General features: G+C 39.7%; 2 protein-coding genes across 2 annotated transcripts; one reads left to right on the plus strand and one right to left on the minus strand.

Moving 5' to 3' along the window:
• Window positions 1-4: 4 nt before the first annotated feature.
• Window positions 5-7,496, plus strand: LOC104072267 (chromosome unknown open reading frame, human C5orf49; the record flags this gene model as incomplete). The annotated part of the gene is made up of 3 exons (XM_009587961.1): window positions 5-76; window positions 3,678-3,794; window positions 7,317-7,496. Coding segments are annotated over 3 exons (369 nt in total), but the record flags the coding sequence as incomplete, so codon positions are not given.
• A 3,240-nt stretch (window positions 7,497-10,736) lies between these two features.
• FASTKD3 (FAST kinase domains 3) lies at window positions 10,737-20,049 on the minus strand. Its single transcript, XM_009587960.1, has 6 exons — window positions 18,615-20,049; window positions 15,249-15,334; window positions 14,480-14,642; window positions 13,219-13,288; window positions 11,797-11,911; window positions 10,737-11,020 (listed from the first exon to the last, which is right to left on the minus strand). The coding sequence occupies exons 1-6, from the start codon at window positions 20,047-20,049 to the stop codon at window positions 10,907-10,909; spliced, it is 1,983 nt and encodes a 660-aa protein (XP_009586255.1). The 3' UTR covers window positions 10,737-10,906.
• Between the last annotated feature and the right edge of the window lie 320 nt (window positions 20,050-20,369).

A 20,369-nucleotide genomic window follows, 5' to 3' on the forward strand; every position in this document is an offset into this window, starting at 1 on the left:
CCTCTCCGCCTTCAGCCGCATCCCAGCCAGACGGGAAGGGCCTCCGGAGCTCAGCTATTTCCACCGGGACGCCAAGGTGAGGGAGGGAAGGGAGCGAGCCGGGGAGAGCCGGGGCGCCTCGCAGGGCCCGGCGGGTCTGGAGGGACAAGCCTTCCCCGTGGGTTTCTGCGCAGCGTGACGACATTGTGCTCAGCCCCTGTGCAAGGAAGGGCTCGGCCCTCATCGTGAGGGACCTGGTCAGGCCGGTGTCTAAAAAAATCCTGTCAAAGGCCAGCGGAAATGCCGCGTGTTAGTCGCTAACTAAGAAAACTATCTAATGCCTACATAGCAGGTTTTATCTTCAGAGGCCTTTGCGAAGTGTAACAGGTGTTTGCTACTTGTGGATGGAACATGAGGGCAACGTCTTTCACTGGATGGCAAGAGAAGGCAGAGACATGGTTTGCCAAGGATTAAGGACCAACAGGCCACGTGGTGTCACCGAAATGCGAGGCGTCTTCAGGGGGAACACTAGGAAGGGCATCATCTCTCACTAGGGTTGGATGTGGCACCTGTGTTTTTTCTGGTAACGCACACTCTCGGGGACCCTTTAATAACACACTGCTCCATTTTCAGTCGAGGGAAAAGGTTTTCAATGTGCATCGCACAAATTTTCCGTATGCTCAGCTTTAATAAAGAAAATCAAGAGAGCTACTCAAAACAGTAACATCAATATATGCCTGATAACTGAATGCTTTTGAAGGTATTAACACTGACACTTAACATGTAGTAACTCAAGTAGACTAGCAGGGAGCCTCACCCCTCACTCTCTGCTGCATTATATCACCCTTTTCCCTCATTCTCTCTGTCCTCATATTTAAAATCAGAAATGAAAACAATCTTACACCTAAAGCCTCAGCTGGGCTATAGTTCTTGGGTAGCGAACCTTTCTCTCTCTGAAGAGATTCATATGAGACATTGAACTTAACAACTTCCCCCCCCGAAAAAAAACCCCAAACACTAAAAAGTTCTGAAATGTCAATTATATCACTGTAATACAGTAATATTATGGCAACATATATTTGTTTATAACAATAAATACACCCCGTGTATGCCCTCCCCACCCAAGTGACAGGATGCTGAATGTGCAGAGCACTGGGCAGTGACAACTGGCAACCTGTGAGAGTTTGCAGGTCCTGTGGCCCTGGGGTGTGGGCAGGGTGCAGACCACAGCACAGCGCTGGGCGTTAAAGGAACAGCAAAATCGATTTCCAGCATTGACTGGGTGGCCCAGCTAAAAGACGGGTAGATTTGTAATTTCAGACTCTTTCTCGTTGATTTCAGCGTTACCTTGGGAAGGTGCTCTGAGCCAAAGGTGAGCGGGCACAGTTAGTGCCATGCGTAACAAAACACGGTAGGGAGAGCACAACAGGAGTAAGGCTACGGCAGGTCAGAGAGCTGGCATGGTGCACTTGGGGCTGGTGGAGCTCGCAATCTGCACGGAATTAGCAACCATATGGTAGAGCTTTTGCTTACAATATAAAGTCTGCTTTCACGCTCCCAGTGACCTGGTTTGTGGAAAATGCTGCTCCAGTGGCATGGAAACAAAAAGTGGTAACAGCTGTTTAATAGGTTTCTTCACAGCACAGGCCTCGGCCACAGGGGAGGAAGCAGATTCAACCCATTCTTCTAGACAATTAAGAAATTAGATAATTTGAAATCTTTTATTTATACAGGAAAAGGAATTTCATTGCTTTTTGCAGCTTAAATACCTAAAACCAACTGTGTGTCAGAAACTGAAGCAGAGAGAAATAGAGGAAGATATTCTCAGCAGATGGCCAGAAGCCAGAAATTCCTGCCTTTTAATCCCTTGGCTGACAGTTGCTCCCTCGATTGCTTTACATAAGTTACTGTAGCCAGTTTGCGTGGTGTTTCCTCTTCTGTGACATGGAGAAAGCTATTATCTATTTGTAATTTGTATGTCTGGAATATTAATGAATGTTTGCAAAGTGCTTACCGTTAGTAGCAGTACACAGAGGATGCCCACCCTGAGTGCAAATTTATTGTCTGCTCTGTGTGATTCACTTGCTCTGATGGGTTTAAGAAACAGCTCCCCACCACCACCGCCTAGGCCAACTAAATCAGCATTTAACAACAAAGAGAAACAACAGCAAAAAGTTACCAGTATATTGAGCATAGAAGTGTTGCCTCTACACATCTGGCAGAAGATCTTAAACAGAACATCTGGGACGGGGCTAGTTTTTAACATAACAGGCTGGCTACCTATCTGCATCCAGAAAGAATGAAGTATCTGTTCTGATAGAGGTAACAAATAATGGACAAATAATGCCACGTGAATAAAAACAAAGGAGCAAATTGCATTCCCGGTGGTGAGCACAAATTAGATGCCCACTAAAATTCTGAATGAAACTGGTAGCATGGGGAGGAAAGGAGAAGCAAGGAAGCACAGAAATAATAATAATGGAGGTGAAAAATCAGATGCAGGATGCTCCTGAACGTGCCTGAAACTCTGTGAGGCTTCTTGATGGTTTCTGAGAAATGAAGGGATGGATAGGTTAAATATCAAACCACCTCTCCTCTTGGCAGAACCAAGTAATGGAGATACCCTTCCAAAAGAAGCCTGTGATTACAGCGGTGCCTCACTAGCGCTCTTACCTATGGTTTCTTTTTAATGGAACCATTATAGCCTTCTTGAGCTGCCCTGACTTGACTATTTTTGGAGGATAGCATTGTAAATTGTAAAACTCAAAATACAAGAGTTTTTCAAAGGCTAAATTGGGCACACTGTAAAATTAGAGGTAAAAAAAAGCCCAACAAAAAGCACAATTTTTCAAATTTGTAGTCAGCCGTGCACAAAACCGGCGATTGATTCACATGTTTACCAGAATATGGACCTTTTAATGAAGTTCATTAACCACTGACAGTATATTTCAACAGAGGATTTTGCTTTTCTTTCCTTGAAAACTTGTTTGGTTTTGAAATTCCTTTGATTCCATTGATGAGAACTTCTTGATTGGAATGCATTTGGTAGCAGATCAGATCTTTAATGTTGCTTATTTGGATGCAACTATGTCAACAGGTATCATAAATACAATAAAATTCTGGCTTGGGGTGTGCTGTATTTTCATACGTGACAGATACATGCATACTGCTGGATCACAGGATTACCACTGTGGCATGTTTCTGAACTCTTCTCAATTCCGCTTTAATCAGAAATTAAATGGTGATTCCACTGCAGGATACCTTTGTCTTTTTCATTCCAAATGAATTCTGAAACTGCCTTTTTTCTTTTTACATTACAGTGCCAGATCATTTGACAAATTTATGAACTTGAGAAGGATTATATAAATTTCAGAAAAGTAAAACAAACAAACAAACAAACAAAGCAGTTGACGTTCCAAAAGTTACAACAGATTACAGGGAAAAATTGAGATAAATTGCCACAAGGGAAATTTGAGAGCTGAACAGACTTTAAAACTGGTTTTATTGCAGACTATTCCAAAGGATTGACCCAAACTTGCTAATGGTAGCTCAGTAATATTACAGTTGCCATCACCTAATGCTATATGTGCACTGTTATTAATTATTGAGTTATTAAGTATTGATTTGACTACATATATTCTGTAACCTGTAAAGTTAAGCAATACTGCAAATTAGCCATTTTTTCCCCTTTTCTCAAGACAGGAGATGTTTCCACTTACAATTCCATTTTTAAAAGACCAGAGGGTTACAACAAAAAACTTCACCGATGTGACAGAGAACACGCAAAGAGTCGTGGTCTTAACATTAACGAGGAGGTAACCCTTTGATAATTTCATAATTATCTTTGTTAAAGGTATTTTGTACTTTTTGACATGGCTGGAGACTATAGCCATTGTTTTACCCTTTATAATGCAGCCTATATGGTATCAAAGGAATTGGAAGGAGGACATCATTGTCCTCAGCCTGGAGGTTTAGGAAAAAGCATTAGCCAGTGAAGACACCTGAGTTAGCTCCTGCTCTTCGACAACCTGTAGATTTCCAGGTGACAAGCCATATGCAAGTTAAAGCATGGGGAAAGAGATACACACAACAAGGCAAACCCTCTGTTACAGAGCTTCAGGGTCACTGAGAGTGACTTCTGAACCGTCTGTGCCCTTAGAGAGGTGCAGCTCAGGTGGTCCTGTAGCTATTTCTGTGATGCTTGAAAACTCTTCTCCCTGAGAGGACTGGATTCAGGGATCCTGACTCAACCGCTGCCCTCTGACATCCACCCTCTCTGCGCCAGCATTTGCTGAGAGAGCCCAAGTCTCTGAAGCTGGTGAGTTTGTTACACAAACTTAGATTGCCCTGCAGGAAGGAAATTCATAGGGAGCTAGTGCGAAGGAGGGATCAGTCAGAAGACCACAGACATGCCTGGAAAAGGCTGGGCAAAGCATACATGAGTGTATGTATATACATATATTTTTACATCTATATACATGTACACACACAGAGGCAGAGGCTGTCAAAAACCAAATGAAGTGCAACCTTTCTCTGTTAATGGCCTCAAAATCCTGATGGGTTCATGGGATGTAAAGAGGTGGGTAAGAATGGCTGCCTGTATTGGTGATTATATACGATAGAGATGGAAGAAGGAAGAAAGAGACAAAAGTTAAAATTATTGTAACTGATGTGTAATAAAACTGTTGAGATTTTGGGAGAAAGGCCACTGCTTGCCATTCCTCTCACTAGCAGCTATATGTGCCAGACATTTCAGTGCATAGCCGTAATGCCCTTCAGCACTATCAGACAGTGCAGGGAGTATTAGGTGCTCCCAAAGGAATCTCAGGAGCGCCCATTACTATCACCTGCTCATGCCTAGTAACTCAACTGCAAATCTGCGTGACGCCAAAAGCCATGTAAATAACTACTTCAATTAAAAATGAGCCTTTTTATTTAAAAAAAACAAAGCCAACCCTCCTCCCCCAATACCAAGCCCAACCTCCAGCTGGGAAATTTGTGTAGAAACAGTTTATCAATGCAGAGTTAAGGTTTCTTACTGAGCTCTTGTGTCCTTTCGGTATCAGCAAAACTCACTTTCCTACCAGATTGCTTCCTAAAGCAAACGCGTATGGGCCAGAATTCGTACCAGCTCTGCTGGGCAGTGTACGCAAGGGAGGCTGCCTGAACAGGTGTCCCTTAATCCAGCCCTTTAATTAGCATGGAGACACATCAAACCCACAGCTGTTAAATGTTGCAACATGATTCTCCTGCACGTGATGACACCCAACACTGGACTTACCCATAACTAAGTATAGGTCACATACTCAACTCCTGCTTTTTAATTACATCAGTGGCCCTCACAGACTTTATATAATAATAACTATATAATAAAACATAATAAATAAAAAGGCCACTATCAACATCTTTCTAGTACAATACTGAAAGGAGGCAGGCTGAATCCACCATGGTACACTCCTTTCCTTGAAGTGGAAAAGAACAAAGCTCTGCAAATAAGCCCTTCATTTCCTGCAGAGAGCCTGGGTACACCCAGGGAATCCAACAGTACAGTCACAGATACTCGGTTTAGTTACACGTAGCACAGTGACTGCAGTGGAGTGTTTGCACAAGGCTGCCATTGCTGATTTCAAGCGTTAACAGTGCTAGAATTACACGCTGCGAAGGCAAGTGGCGGGGCGCTTCCCAGCCAACTGTTGGAAAACCTGAAATCTGCTGAATGCCAAACCCACAAAGATAAAATGCCACCGTGCACAGTCAGCGCTGTGCTACCAAGGATGCTGAAACTGAATCTTATTTACTTAAAGGGAACACAGACTATCAGAATTACATACTGCTGCCCGTCGTTAGCACTGTAAACCCTGTATCGCCAGCAAAGTCTTTCTTGATGGTACAAAGATTCTGTCATTTCTCCTTTTTCAACATTTATGCACAACTGGGGGTGGGGAAGAAATGGTCTTATTTTTTGCCTGCCACTCTTGACTTGATTTCTGTTCTGGTGGGGTTATAAGTTGGTGTACTGAATAGCTTTTAATGGGGTGGAACAAGGTAGGCAGGAAGGATAGGGGGAGACTTGGGGGATGAACAGTTGTTTTGGAGTGGGCTTTTCTGGGGTTTTTTTGAAAAAAGGGTTTGCAGCGTCTTCCCAAGAATCTCAGGTCTACTTTTGTCCATGAGTCTGGAAATGTCTCACATCTGACTGCCCTGCTGTGAAACCCCTCGGATCTATGCTCCCACCTTCATCCTCACAGGAAATGCAGAGGCTGATGTGCTTCACAGGTTCTATCGTAAGTGCTGATATGGCTCAGACTTGCGTCTGTTGTAGCAAAGAAGTCGTATGTTTGCACCTGAACTGTGGTGTGGCGTCCACATTTTGATTCTCCTTGTAGATATTTGTATCGTAAGACTAGGCAAACACACAAACACACTGGGGACCAAGGCTTACTGTGTTAGCCAGTGCACAGACATACAAGCAGCCTGATACCTTTGGCAAGGGAAAGAAAAACAAACAAATCCTGTCTTTCCCTTCTGACTCCAGAGCTCCCCATTGCCGTGGCACAGGAAGGAACTGCAGATTGCAGATAGTGATGGCACAGTCACTTAAAGTGCAGTTTACTAAGAATAAGCTTAAAATAATCTTTTCTTGGTCAGGTTATTTTTCACCACGTCCACTTTCCATGATTGCAGAGCAGTTATTTCTGTAATCTTACAGCTACAAGCATTTTTAGTAAAACCTTTCATTGTGCAAAAATACAGTAGTATATGCTTTATGTCCTTCAGGGAAAGCTTTCATGGACTAGTGGTTGCCCAAGGTTTTTCTTTAGGCTTTGATTTTTTTCATGCGGTGGTTTCACTGAATTGTGCAAGCAGAGTAGGTGTTCCTGTAACAAGGGGTACAAATTAAATGTCTCCTATTTTTCAAATGAATCATGCAAGTCAGAGCACAAGAAAAATAAGAATGAAAATAAAATCTGTGCCACTTTCCAGTAAAATAGCATTTAGTTTGCCAGTATCACAGGGTAATCACCTCTGTGAGTGTGTGTGTGTGTGTGCATGAGCGTGTAAAAATTATCAGTCCACAGTAACTCATGGCATGGCTCTGTATCTTACCGCCTTGTCATCTAGTAATACATTCATGGTTTATTAATATACATAAAAAACTAGGTCAGGGATGGAACAGTAAGAGTGCAGATCACTGCTAAATAAATATACATCCGTATAGCAGATGCTGTACAGTTCTGTCTGTTGTTTTGCCCCTGGCCACAGCACATTTAGCAGTAGATAACTGCCAAGTATTCGTTCTGTGATTTTCTTATAAGGAGAATTTTATATTTTCACAGGAAATGGCAAGACCTGTCGCTGTTTTGTCATCTTCAGAGTATGGGAGACGCATAAATAAGCCCATAGAGCAGCCGATCAGAGATCACGCAAGGATTAATCACGTGCAGGCAGAATTCTACAGGAAAAACGGCATCACCTGCTTATTGGAAAAACCTTCTCCAAGCCTGGAGCCATGCTAAGTCTCTTGTACTTGTCATTACCAGCAACATTTATGTGGAAAAAACCTGACCTCGCATCGAAAAGCAATATGGTGCTTTTGCCTTTTTCTCTACATTTTAGTTAATGAGAATGATTTGGATTAAAAATAGGATGAAATAGCAGCTGTACTTTTCTTCATGCTGCTTCAAATGCATGTCTTCTCCTTACAGTCTCATAAAAATTTTATAAAGAAAAGCATCAGCAAGAGCTGAACATTTTAGGTAACAAGACTGGAAATGAGACCTGTTGGGTCAACAGCTGCTTCTCTGCTATTTTAGGCAGTGCTTTTATATAACAACTATTCACAGACTTAACATTTAAGTCACCTTGCACCTCAGGGTATCAATGGTCACTGACTTCTTAATCCTTACAGTATTGCTACAAAATTGCTAGGTGTTATTTATCTGCACAACAGCTGAAACGGGGATTCAACCCAGATTTTCCAAAATGCATGGGCTTACCCATAAATCGGCAGGGAAAGAAATGATCTGACTTAGAGAAGTGCTTAGCAGTTTCAGTAGTCTTCAAGTGGAAGTCGAATTAAAGGGAACTTCTGAGTACTTAGCATTTAAATAGACAAAATCTGGGCTTAGCTGATTTCAGACATCCATTTCGCTGACTTTTACTGTACGAATAGTATCTGAGGCATTGTTCAAGTGTGTCACAAGAAAAATCATCTTTGGTTCTGTATCCAATGCTGAAAAAAAGAAAAAAAAAATAATACTAGGAGAACAAGCACTAAATAGTTTGGTAGAAAGGATGGAAAAAACACAAGGATTTGAGCAGTAGTCATTAAAAAGCACGTTTAGAGTAAATGTCTAAACCTGCTTAAACATTTAGTGCTTTGTATTCTCACTGAATTCAGTACTAAAGTTATAAGGTAATTTCAGGAGAAGGAGTATCTCCTGCAGGGTATGCATCAGTTTGGTTCTCAAGAGCCACTGATCCTTCTGCTGTTTAAAGCTGAGGCAGTATTGTTCAGAAAGGAACAACAGCCAGACTGATCATACCAGAACAAGGACTGGAAGTCCACAGCTTTGACGGACACTGGAGTTCTGTCAGGTACTTACACATAGGAAACCTGTATCATTTGTGAACACAGTGAGTCACCTAGTAAAAAATAATAAAACCAAAGAACTGCTTAATCTGGGGCCTGGATAAGTGGTAAATTAGGCAATCAATAGCACTTGTTTGGCATGATGTGAGAAGCAGAGTACGGCAGAGCAGCCCGTTCCGAGGGGTGTTTATTACTTTCATTATTCATGACCTGCAAGTTCCTCTATATTCAATGAGCTAGAGACAAGATGGCAGTAACTGCCACATTCCTTTTCAACAATAAATACTTCGTTAAACAAATCCAGCAGCATTAAATGAAAGGAATCACAGTAAGAACAAAGCGAGAAGGAAATGTTTTCTGACACTTTTTCAAAAATCAGTATCAAATGTATAGTAGTGAAGAATGAGATGGAAAATGGCCATATTCTAGACAGGTTATTTTTAGTTTGGGACAGTCAGTACAAATTACTCCTTTTAAGTAGTATTTACAAACCATCTGTGTTTGAAAAAATACGGGAAATCAAATCTGTTTGAGAACACCACCACCTTCTGGCCTGTGTAAGAAATAAGCATCACCCGCTCACTTCCACCGCGGAGAAAGACATGAGTCATCGACACCAGTATCAGTTTTCCTCTCTCATTTCTTTGCCAGTGTCACCTCTTCTCTTTTAGTCCCTTCTCATCCCTCCTCACTTTTGAAGGCTTTTCACAGGTTGTTCCTCCTACTACTTGTTTCTCATTCACTTCTGAGTGGTTGACTTCTCCCTTCAGTGCTTAGTTAGTGTCAAAAGAATGCCTTGACGATTTCTTCTGGTTAGGGAGAAGTTCCTTATAAATGTCTGCAAAGACATTTCAGTCATTCTCCTTCAATTTCTCTTTTGCTAGGATGACAACTGTTAGGTTAGCCATGTGCTGTAAGCTTCCTATGACACTGTTGGAAAGTATCTCATAACCTCTTGGTGCTCCCTCACTTGTCAGTGCTGATATACTACTGTGAGTAAAGGTTTTATACATGCAAAAAATTAACATGAACACAATGCACAGCATGACACAATGTAAATCATATTTTGGATCTGGATTTTGCATCCAAAAATCTCCAGGGATTGTTGGGACAATTAACGGACACCCACAACTCACAAATTATTAACAGTAGCCTTGGAAGGAAAAAATGGCCATGTTCTGTATCTACTGGTGAAATACATAGAACTTCAAGGATATAAAAGTTTCACCTTTTTTGTATCAAATCATAACAGTTCAAATCAAACCACGTGATGCTGGGAATTCTGTTTTGCTACTGATAAGTAATAATTCCACATGGGACAGGATGCACAAGCTAACCTGAAAATGTGTTTTACATGGCAGTTCATCAAGTATACGTTATGTGATCAGAACTAAGGCTATGTTATTGTCCCTTCATCCATCTGTAAAGCAACACGTTGACCCAAGTTAGGGCATGCTTCTTCCAGCTGAAGTGGTTACTGGTTCCAGTTCTCAGTTCCACCCTTCTGCCAGAATTTATACATAAAAAAGGACTGCATAGGACACAGTTCTTCTGAGCTTCAGAGCATAACCAAGTTTCAGTTTAGGCTTGAATGGCAGGCTGTAAACTGAAGGTACTCGAGCGCATACATGACCCCATTTAGCCAGTTTAGCTAAAACTGCCACCAAAGACAAAAGTACAAATAGTGCATACCCAGAATCTAGGGTGGCCCCCACAGAGACAGCTGTGCAAGTCCACTACCTTGTGGCAGTAAATCCCTGTGAAGGATTTACAAAGTAAAGCAAATCTTTTTAATAAAAATGCTCTCATTTTCTGTAAGGCATTGCTATTTAGTGAACAGCACTCTACATCTCTTAAGTATGAGCAGTAAGCCAATACTGCTTGTGCAACTACTGCAAATTTTAGTTTTATGAAACACTTGGGAAAGCACATGAACAGCTATGAGTAAATTGCACAATTTCTTTTTATACTGTCAAGAAAAGCCCTGATTGGTAGGTAGCATGGCACATTCTGGACATTCAGCACCAGCCAGTATCCTTGAATAGTCACATCTGTCCATTTGCAGTTGTGAGTTAGAACTAGTGAAAATACAACGGAAATGCAGCACTGACTGTCTGGCACTTACATCTGTTAACTTATAATAAATATTTACACAAAACTTAAGAAAATATGTTGCTCTTTATTACCCTTTACATGTCAATTGTTCCAAATATTGGAAGGTCTCACATTCAGAAACTCAAATTATCTTAGGTGGAGTTATTTAGAAAACAGAATTGTTCTTCCATGCACAATATTTACACTTCATAGTACAGGAGGTCAAACTGTGATTTAGCATTATTCTCCAGTGTCAGCACCGAGTCCGTAGTATGTATGAGGAAAGATTTTTTTGTGCAGATATTCTGCCATTTTTCCGCAGTTTTGTAGACACTCTATCTCAAAAAATGGAATCTGGAAACAAAACAAAAATGACTGCTGGAAATACCTTTTAATAAACAACTGGGTAAGATTGATGTTCATTAAGCAGATGTAAAACTACACATCAAAGATTTGTCTGTTTTAAAATTAAACATTTAATCCTAAGCGTATTATTGATCTGTAAATCACCTGAATAGAGATTATTGTAAAGCAAAATTATATCCATTACAGTTTAAACTAAGTTAAATATAACGGAGTTAGGCTTATGTGATAAGTGATTATAAATGGAAAAGAAAATCTCAAAAATCCAGAAGTAACTGGTTTGGTCCAAAGTATGTTTAAAGATAAAAATACCCCTATTAATTCAACAGGCAAAATAAAGCATATACTCTGTTGTGAAAATATTATTTACAATACAAAGCAGTTCCTTTTTTTTTAAACTCCTCTTTTTAAACTCCAAATTCAGACCTTTTTTAGAAAGTATTTAATTAAAAATCCCAATTCTACTGAACTCTTAGACAACATTTTCCTTTAAGTCAAGATTTGAATCTTAATCACTGCAGAGAAGTACTCTTTCAAAGCAGGTGAAAACACAGGCAGAATATACTAATTGATCCAAGGAAGAAAAAGGAATTTCTGTAAACCCTCAAAAAGGCAAAAGCTAGGCAGAGAGTACATAATATAGAAAGGACAAGACTACATCTGCCTTGGGAAGTAATTGCCACTACAATTTTAAGCATTATAAAATAATCATTTTTCACTTGTTTTATTAGCCACAGCAAAAGCAAACCACTGTCTTTGGACTTTACCTGCACAACTTCATAACCAAGTAACTGAAGATGTCTTTGTTTAATAGCTTCTTCTCCCAACAGATTGTGGCTATTAACGCAAAATCTGTTTTGACCATCAACACAGAGGGCAATTCTAAAATCAAGCACAAGTGTAGTATAAAAAAAAAAAAAATCAGTTATTTTAATCACCACAACTACTGCAGTTCCTAAGAAGCATGAGATAATACCTCCCCTCTTAGAATAATACCTCCTAGAATTAGATATTGTAAGATGGGAGTTACCTAGTTCAGGACAATTTAAATCACTCAATTTAAGGGTGGGAGGGGGAAAGCCTGAAGCTTAATGAAACTGAAAAGCTTATTTATATGCTCTGAACAAAAATTACCATACAAGTTAAGAAGAGTTTGATATTTTTAATGCTACTATTGGTAAACTGTTTTGAATTCTTCTAGAAGGAAAACCATACAAAATACTTGTCTCAGCTTGAAAACATTTCAGCAGCTAAATTTATTCAACTTATTAGTGTACCTGTTAAACCTGTTAGAGTTTAAGCTAAGTTAAGTTTAAACTAAATCTGTTTAAGTTAAACCTGTATGTATGGTTGGCACCATCATAGATTATAACTGTATTTTTTCTCCTTGGTGATAAAAATCACATCAACATAAACCAAATTTTGTATATTCACTGCAAAAAGGTTGCTTAAATTTTCAGTATGTTAAGTATATTTTGACCTTATTTACACATGAAAGCTGTAATTTAAAAAAAAAAAATCAAAGCCCATTCTTAAACATTTAAGCATGGGATTTTTAAAAGAACCTATATTAGTCTGTGAGTCTTGTGAAGGTTAAGCTGGAGAAAACATAACCTTTCCAAAGACTTTTGCTTTATCCACAGAAGTGCAGTTGCAAATACCCCACAGGCAGGTTGCTTAACTTTGTATCCAAGGTTTCTCAAAATAATCCTTGTTTAACATATTTTTTAAACACCTATGCATTTGTCAATAAAAACAGCATCTGTAGCAAATATCCTCAATACACAGGATTCCTTACAGAAGTAAATTTGTGAGCTCAAACTGGCTTAAACTGTGTTAAATCTATGCAGACATGCTCAATTAGAATTAATTCGGTTTTAGTTTGAAAATTAATTACAGAAGATCAAAATACATTACTATAAGCCAAATCAAGATCACTTTGATCCTGACTGTCACTGGATAAAGACACTAATTGTCTGACACTATAGTCAGGAGGCAAAATAATGAGGAAAAAGTGCAGATTGTTAATTTTGCCAACTTTGTCCTTTTGCCAGTGGTTTCAATGTGAAACCTTAGCTTTGTTGAGGTCAATGGCAAAACTCCAATTAGCTTAAATTTTGCTGGGGTTTCACCCCGAATGCTCTTTGTCAATGTTAACATTTTGCCAGTGGTTTCTTTTATTCTCTTACCGTCTGTGTACCTCTTCACATTGGGCAGCAGGCAATACAAAACCTTCTTCATCTAATTTAATCTCAATATCTAGTATAGATGAAAAGAGAAGTGACATTAAAACTCATTTCATATAACAAACTGTTTACTGTAATTCTCATCCTCTTACAGTTCGTTGTTTTATAAAATAATGTAAAATACTACTGCAATACTTTTTTCTGAATCACAGAGGCTTGCAAAAGATGTGTATAGACTATTTAAAACAAATGAGTGATAATTAGTAACACTTCAGCCTTTCATAATGCTACAGCAAAGTAGTACTCCAAGTCCACTAAAAACCATAACGTAGTTAAATGGCACTTTGCTGGGCTGGCTAGGGCCTCTGGAATTTTGAGGGCTTTGGGGAGAGACACTCTCACTCTCACTCTCTCTCTCTCTCTGTCTCCACCCCCTCCTTTTATTTTTCTCAATAATTCCCTAATTTTATAGATGATGTCAATCTGCAAACAGAGTTTGGGACCTACACCCTGCCAACTTCAACCCCATGTGGAAGCTGAAATGCAGAGTAATTTTAGAGTCATCCCTCCCTCTTGATTTTTTTTTTCATCCCTACAATGTCCATGGGGTCCAAGGGACCCTTCCCTCAACACCTTCTTTATCCTCCACCCCTCCTGGGCACACATCTTTCCTCATCATTACCTTCTCTGTTTCCTTTCCTGGCGCGTGAAACACTCTGTTTTGCCCATTCCTCTCTTTCAGTCCACGAACCCCCACTGACTATATGTAGTCAACAATTCTTGCTAAGGGGAGAGGAGCCCAGCAGGACAGAGGGCTGACAACCTTCCAGCTCTCCCTTTCTCTACTCACCACCAAACCAGAGAGATCAGGCGAGTGGCATTGCCTCATTTTGCTTTATATTATACAAATTGTTTACAGGACAAGTAAAAGGGGAGCTGATAGTAAAAATACAGAATACAAGAGTTAGAAGCTATTTTCAGTGCAGACCGGCTGTGTAAATTCCAAGTACTATTGCAGTTCTTTTCTCTCCCTGTTCTTCTTTCTCACTTTGAAAATGCATTTACTTAAAGTTCCCATAATGTTTCCCCATTTCAGACCTTCTACAGTGTTTTGTATTCCAGTTTACTTTTTCCATATTTGCACAATTTAGAATGCACACAAAGGGAATAAAATCAATCATTTTTATTTCTGGAAAATAACTGGGCCTGAAATTTTTTCAGCATAAGTACACATTTTATTATTAATCTAAAGTTAGTTACTTACCAACTGTATAGAAATATGGTGTTGATACTTCTGATGCAAAATATATTCTTTTTTTCAGTAAATAAAGTAATCCAGTCTTCACCCTTTTGAGGAGGTGAACGTCTAGGGAACTGTGAGGCATGAGAAAAGCCTTTACTTGATACTTTGGAAGGCGTTTGGGACCCTACATAATGACAGAAAACCAAATCAAAGAAAATAAAAAGGGAGATAAACCTTTTTGCTAACTCATATTAATGTAGCACAACATATTCTGTGCATTTCAAAGCCATGCCTATTGAGAGACTTACAGTCTGAGGTATGATCTGCTAGAAACTTAAAAAAAACAAAACACCAAAACAAAAAACCAACCACCAGAATATCCTCAGCAAGCTTCCATGCTATCATGCTGAACGTATCACTCATGAGAAATGCACAACTGTTTCCATTCCTCTGCAGCTAGGCCAGCATTAAAGTGCCTGATCTCTTCTGTTCTCCAAGACTTCACAAGTCAAACATAAAAAAGGAATAGTTGTTGGAAAAGTACTCAGACATACTCAAAAAACACTTTAACTTAGAGCTAGTCAGTTCCATCAAACATACAAATATATCAAGTCAATCAAACGGGTAGAAATGCTTCACATTTTCATCAAGAAAAAAAGCAAGCTGTTTCATCCAATGCCAATGTTTTTATAGGAAAGACAGTCTTCAACTAATTATCAACAGGGCCCTAATCACCTTATCACCTCATCACCTCTTGCTAACATCAGTTCTGGTTTCACATGTACCATACCTCATAAAATGGACACTCCAGGGTTGCAGTCAGAAAAAGCTGGGTTATCCGGGAGATAACAATTCTGTCCAAACCAGGTGGCTGAGCTGAAACAAAAATATTCAGGCTTTCAGGTGTACCTTCAACAAAGTATCTTTACACAAACGATCATGCAGAAGTTAGGAAAAGCTATTCAGTTTAATGTGCAGACAAGCTACTTGATCATTATCATCCTTGATGATTTGAATGAACAGAAAGATCAGTTGTGAAATGACGTAGTTAGAAAAATGAGGCAATGATTTACAGAAATATCATCAACATAAAAAAAATATTAAGCCAGCAAGATCTTAGTTAAGACTGTCATACTCTTTCACAAAAAAATGACGATCTGAGAGATGCAGGACGTTCTACAGGGAGGAATAAGTTTGAGTTGAGGGCTTGGAGAAATACCCCATTTCCTTCTTCCTACAACCCCCTCTCCCCAAGTTATAATCCCAGGAATCCGTTGTTTCACTCAGATTTTTTTATCTGAAAGTAGTGGATAATACTGAATAATTTCTGGAGATTTGTCTACAAGCGTATACTTGAAGAATCTTTCATATTACGTGCAAAGTATTATTACAGAATGGTAAAATCCTGACGTGGTATAAGATGCTAATCATGCAGCTCATCTTCTCAAGTTCCTGTTCTGAATTTTGACCACTGTAGCAGAATACCTTTATATTGATTTAAAAGAACATTTTCAAACTAACTGGTACTATAAGGTTTCTCATTTTCAAAGTATCAGCTTGAGAACTTTAAAAGACATTCTGTTTTTTAGGATATGAGGAATATCTGCTTCCTAAAAATCAACCTCTTAAGGTATTTTATGTTGAACAGCTAAAAATTGAGTGACCAAAGTTTCTAATTACTTTGAAAACTTGATCTTCTATGTATTTTTATTAACAGAGCAATCTTAGCTGAGATCTAGAGAAGTCACTCATCTTTGTGGCGTAGCTTATATATCCCTATAATGCCGCTAAATATGCTTTACTATCTAACACAGAATTACTTAAAATCTATAGCTTACAACTGTGTTGTTCACAGCAGGTTTGTGTCCAAAAGTGTTGGATTAGGTAACAGTTACAGCCAAGGACAGGCTATCACATGGGGCATGTTCTAGAAACTTACTAGACTGGGGAAAAAAAAAAACCAAAAAACAATTAGGTGAAGGCAGCCCTTGCAGACAAGACAGTCTTGGAAGCAGCGGGTGAGCAGTCTCTGAGACCTCCTAAGCAAGATGGGATAAACCATGGGGTAGATTCTTAAATTTCGTAATGTTTTCCTCAGTACGGTAAGACGTAGGGCCAAGGATGGACTGTAGTGCTCGCTCAGAGGTGGAAAGCAAAGGAGCTGAGGGCGCGGAACAAAGATGGGCACAGAAAGCTTCCACCAGAGAAGTGTAGTCGGCAGACAGGATGCCAGTGGGAAGAAGCATCACATAACCACATCAGGTTCTAGATTAAAAGTAATTTAAAAACCAGGACGAGGCACCAATCTTTATGCCTTGTTAAAACATATGTGAGCCTTAGAATTCAAGTTACATTTTTACCTAGATAATTAAAAAAACCATACCAGCCTATCCTTAACTGCTCACATTTATGATGTTGTTACATTTCACTATTTCACATCTCACTTCTATTTTAATTAAGCCAACAACTATGCACTGCAAATTAATTTTTTCAGCTTTATGCATTTACCCTTTTCAGTTTTCACAAGCTGATCATAATACAGTATGAAAGAGAAATACAACCAATTTGGAAGCAAGAATATAATCCTTATCCTGAAAGAAGAGAAGAGATGACAGCAGAAGCCCATACCTGGTTCTACCATACCCCCACCTGAAAAGCTGGACACGATGCAGCCTGACGGAAGGTAAGGAACAAAGCGCTAGAATCTTGTGTGCAATGGACCTTATTTGAATCATAAGGCAAAATAATATTTGAAAAACACATTTTGTACTGCCTGAGATTTACAAGTTCTGTGTATATAATTGTAACACGTGCTTATCAATAATAGTAATTTAAATTCTTTTTGTCCCAATGCTACACTTCACCTCACTTCTCTCTAGAATTTGTACTAATTTTCACCAAAGTTTATAAGGATTTTTAGACTATTCTTTAAAATGTAACAATGAATTATTTCTGTAGTAATAGGTGAGCTTGCTAGTAACACAATTATAAGTAAGCTGTGAAAGAGTTACTGTAACTTTTCTTGCATATTAGAATTTGGTCCCAATTTTAAAGGCTATGAACAGGTTTTCTGACAACTGTGATCGTGTACCTTGCCCTTAGAGGCTCAGAAAGAGAGTGGTTTGGATGTTTAGGAAGATACCCAGAAATAAGGATTATGTGAAGTCACAGAGGACTGTGAAAATCTTAAATCAGCAAAATCTTAAATCTAACTAGCAGTGCACAAGCAGAAGTAATTATTTTAGCTTCACAATCAGTACCACTAGTATGTCTATTGTTTTTTGAAACACGTCCTCCCCTGGGCTAGCCCGAGTAAAATGCCTAAGAGCCCGACTCAACCCTAATTCGTATGAGATCCAAGTAAGCAAGGCAAACAATTGTGGGGGAAGAAAAAGATACAGAAAAGTGAAGTGACTTCCCAAAGCCGCAAAGCAAATGGGGGGCTACACCCAGAATAAAAGCCGAGTCTCAGGACTCACTATCCAGTGTTCCACCTTTACACCACATCCCTCGTGTGGCAGTCATTACAATGCAACAATTTAGAGAAAAATGAACCCATAATCACTAAACTGTATTTTACATCACTCATGCATCATTCCAAGTATCATTGTCATTAAAAAAATCTACCACTTTTGGTCTCAGTCTTGTTAGTTCCGTAATAACTACTCTCACTAGCCTTCCTAGTGCTACCAGTCTCATAGTAACAGAGTCTCACTTCAGTGTGAGTATTCACATCGGTCACTGCATAGGCGAAGAAGTTTAAACCACCAGAGTTAAAAGTAACACATTCCTGCACAGAATAACTTGGCATCTAAAACCTGTATGAGATAAAGGGCAAACATAGGGAAAAACGGAGGGTCAGTATTTTTTAGAAAAGCAGAAGGATTAACTGCAGTAAAATTTTGAAGGGATTTCAAATCTCTGTTTAAAATTGTACAGGGCAATTTTCAAACTCCTCTAAATGATATAAACTGAAAGACAATTGCAACTGTGACAAGGAAGCAACAATCTTCGGCCTCCTGATCACTATTCTGCAGTCACCTTAATCAGGTCATTGTTGATTTGACAGATTAATTGATAACAAATAGGTTCTTGACAAAAGACACACCACGTAAACAGAAATGTGGAACGTAGCAAGAGAAACACTGCTCCTTACCTTGAAGCTGTTGCAGAAAATAGGGACTAAATATTTTTGGCAGAAAATTTACTGGATAACGTTGAATAAGAACACATGAGTGCAGCAGGTTCAGCAAGGCGTGAGGCTGAAAGTGACTAAAGCGAGTATGCAGGACAGTTTCAAGCTTCCTAAACAAGGAAGAAGCACTTGGAGGGAGATAGTTAAGAGTCCCAAATGGTATAATACACTCAGCAATCTGGTCAGTGGTAAATCTGTCAGAATCGGAAATGAAATCTTCTGCCACTGCATCAAAGATGGGCTTAGAAAGGATCATCTTTCGGCAGCAATACTGCATGACTTTGCTGACTGTTTGAGGATGCATGGTAAAGATGGACTTGGGAACATGTGTTTCCAGTGCCTCTGTAAAAATTTGTTCACGAAGTCCAAAGTACAGGAAGGCTTCCAGTACATTTACTAGTTCTTCACCTGTGAAATATGGAATATGCTTCACAGAATGCTTACACAGTGCTGTCACTAAGGGAACTGCCTGAGTCTGATGAAGAACAACCAGTGAATTCAGTATTATGCTTGTGAACTTTGGGCTTAGCTGGGAAACTATGGTTAAAGTGACACTGTTCATTCTGTTTAGTAAGTCTTGGTACTGTTCCCCTTTCCTGACAGTCACCTGCAGCAACTTATAAACCATCACCATTTCCTGAGGACTCCACTTCTCAATGTCTTTTTCTTGCATGTGGTTCACAATTTGTTCCAGTGCCGCACAACTTGGGCCTTCCAACTCAAGCAAACTCTCTCCAAGAGCACAAAGATTTTCAAGAGTCAACTGTCCTTTACCAAGCCGTTCCTCACCCTCTGAAAGCAAGCTCGCCATCAGTGTACTCTGGGGATCTATACGTAGTTTTATCAAAGCTTGCAATGCATTCAGCAGCCCAGTGTTTGACAGTTTTGAGGATTCAAATTCGAACTGGAAGCATAATGCCCTGAAAACCTCATTCCCTAACACTCCTTCAGGGTTTTTCAGACCATTGTCATCCACCTCAACTTCAGAAATCCTCTGCAGGGCTCCTGATGCCATAGTATCAGACATGACTTCCAGAGAGCTAAGAAAGTCAAAAATCTCTTCAGATGTACAAAGGCTGTTCAACTTCTTGAAAAATAGTTGTTCATCCATCCACCCGTTATCAGATTTAGGACTGCTCCCAGCATGTCCACAAAGATGCACAGTTTCACTAACAGAAAGAGACTGTATCCACAGTTGTACATGGTTTTTTCTACAAAACATATACTGAGATTTATCTTTGAAACACAGCATCCTCATGGCTACGGAGCTACAGTTTTGGGGCTTTCGCTGCCCACTGATAAAGCTCAACCTTTTGCTTAGGGTGATCAAAATGGACCTGCTTGCTGGTATGCTGGATGAATAAAACTGGAAACTTTTTCGGCTAATCAAAGCCATATTGGATCAAGCGGGTTCTCAAAAGATACCTAGAGGAAGAAAAATACATATAAATACAGAGTTCGGAAAACACCGTGTCATTAAAACGCAGCAAAAAAAAACTTCTAGCGGCTGGACACGACTGGGATGATCCCTCTCCCACGACCACCAGCGCAAGGCAATGCAAAGAGAAGAAAACACGGCCGGGAGCGTCGAGACCTGCGTGACAGCTCGCAGCGCGTCTCTGCCCCGAGTCTCCGTAAGGACACTACGGGACACACCCGCACACACACGCTTCCCCAAGCAGGAACTGCACGACGGCGCTTCTCTTCACCCTCCCG

Source organism: Fulmarus glacialis, unplaced genomic scaffold, assembly GCF_000690835.1.
Source record: "Fulmarus glacialis isolate BGI_N327 unplaced genomic scaffold, ASM69083v1 scaffold23811, whole genome shotgun sequence".
Classification (NCBI taxonomy): Eukaryota; Metazoa; Chordata; class Aves; order Procellariiformes; family Procellariidae; genus Fulmarus; species Fulmarus glacialis.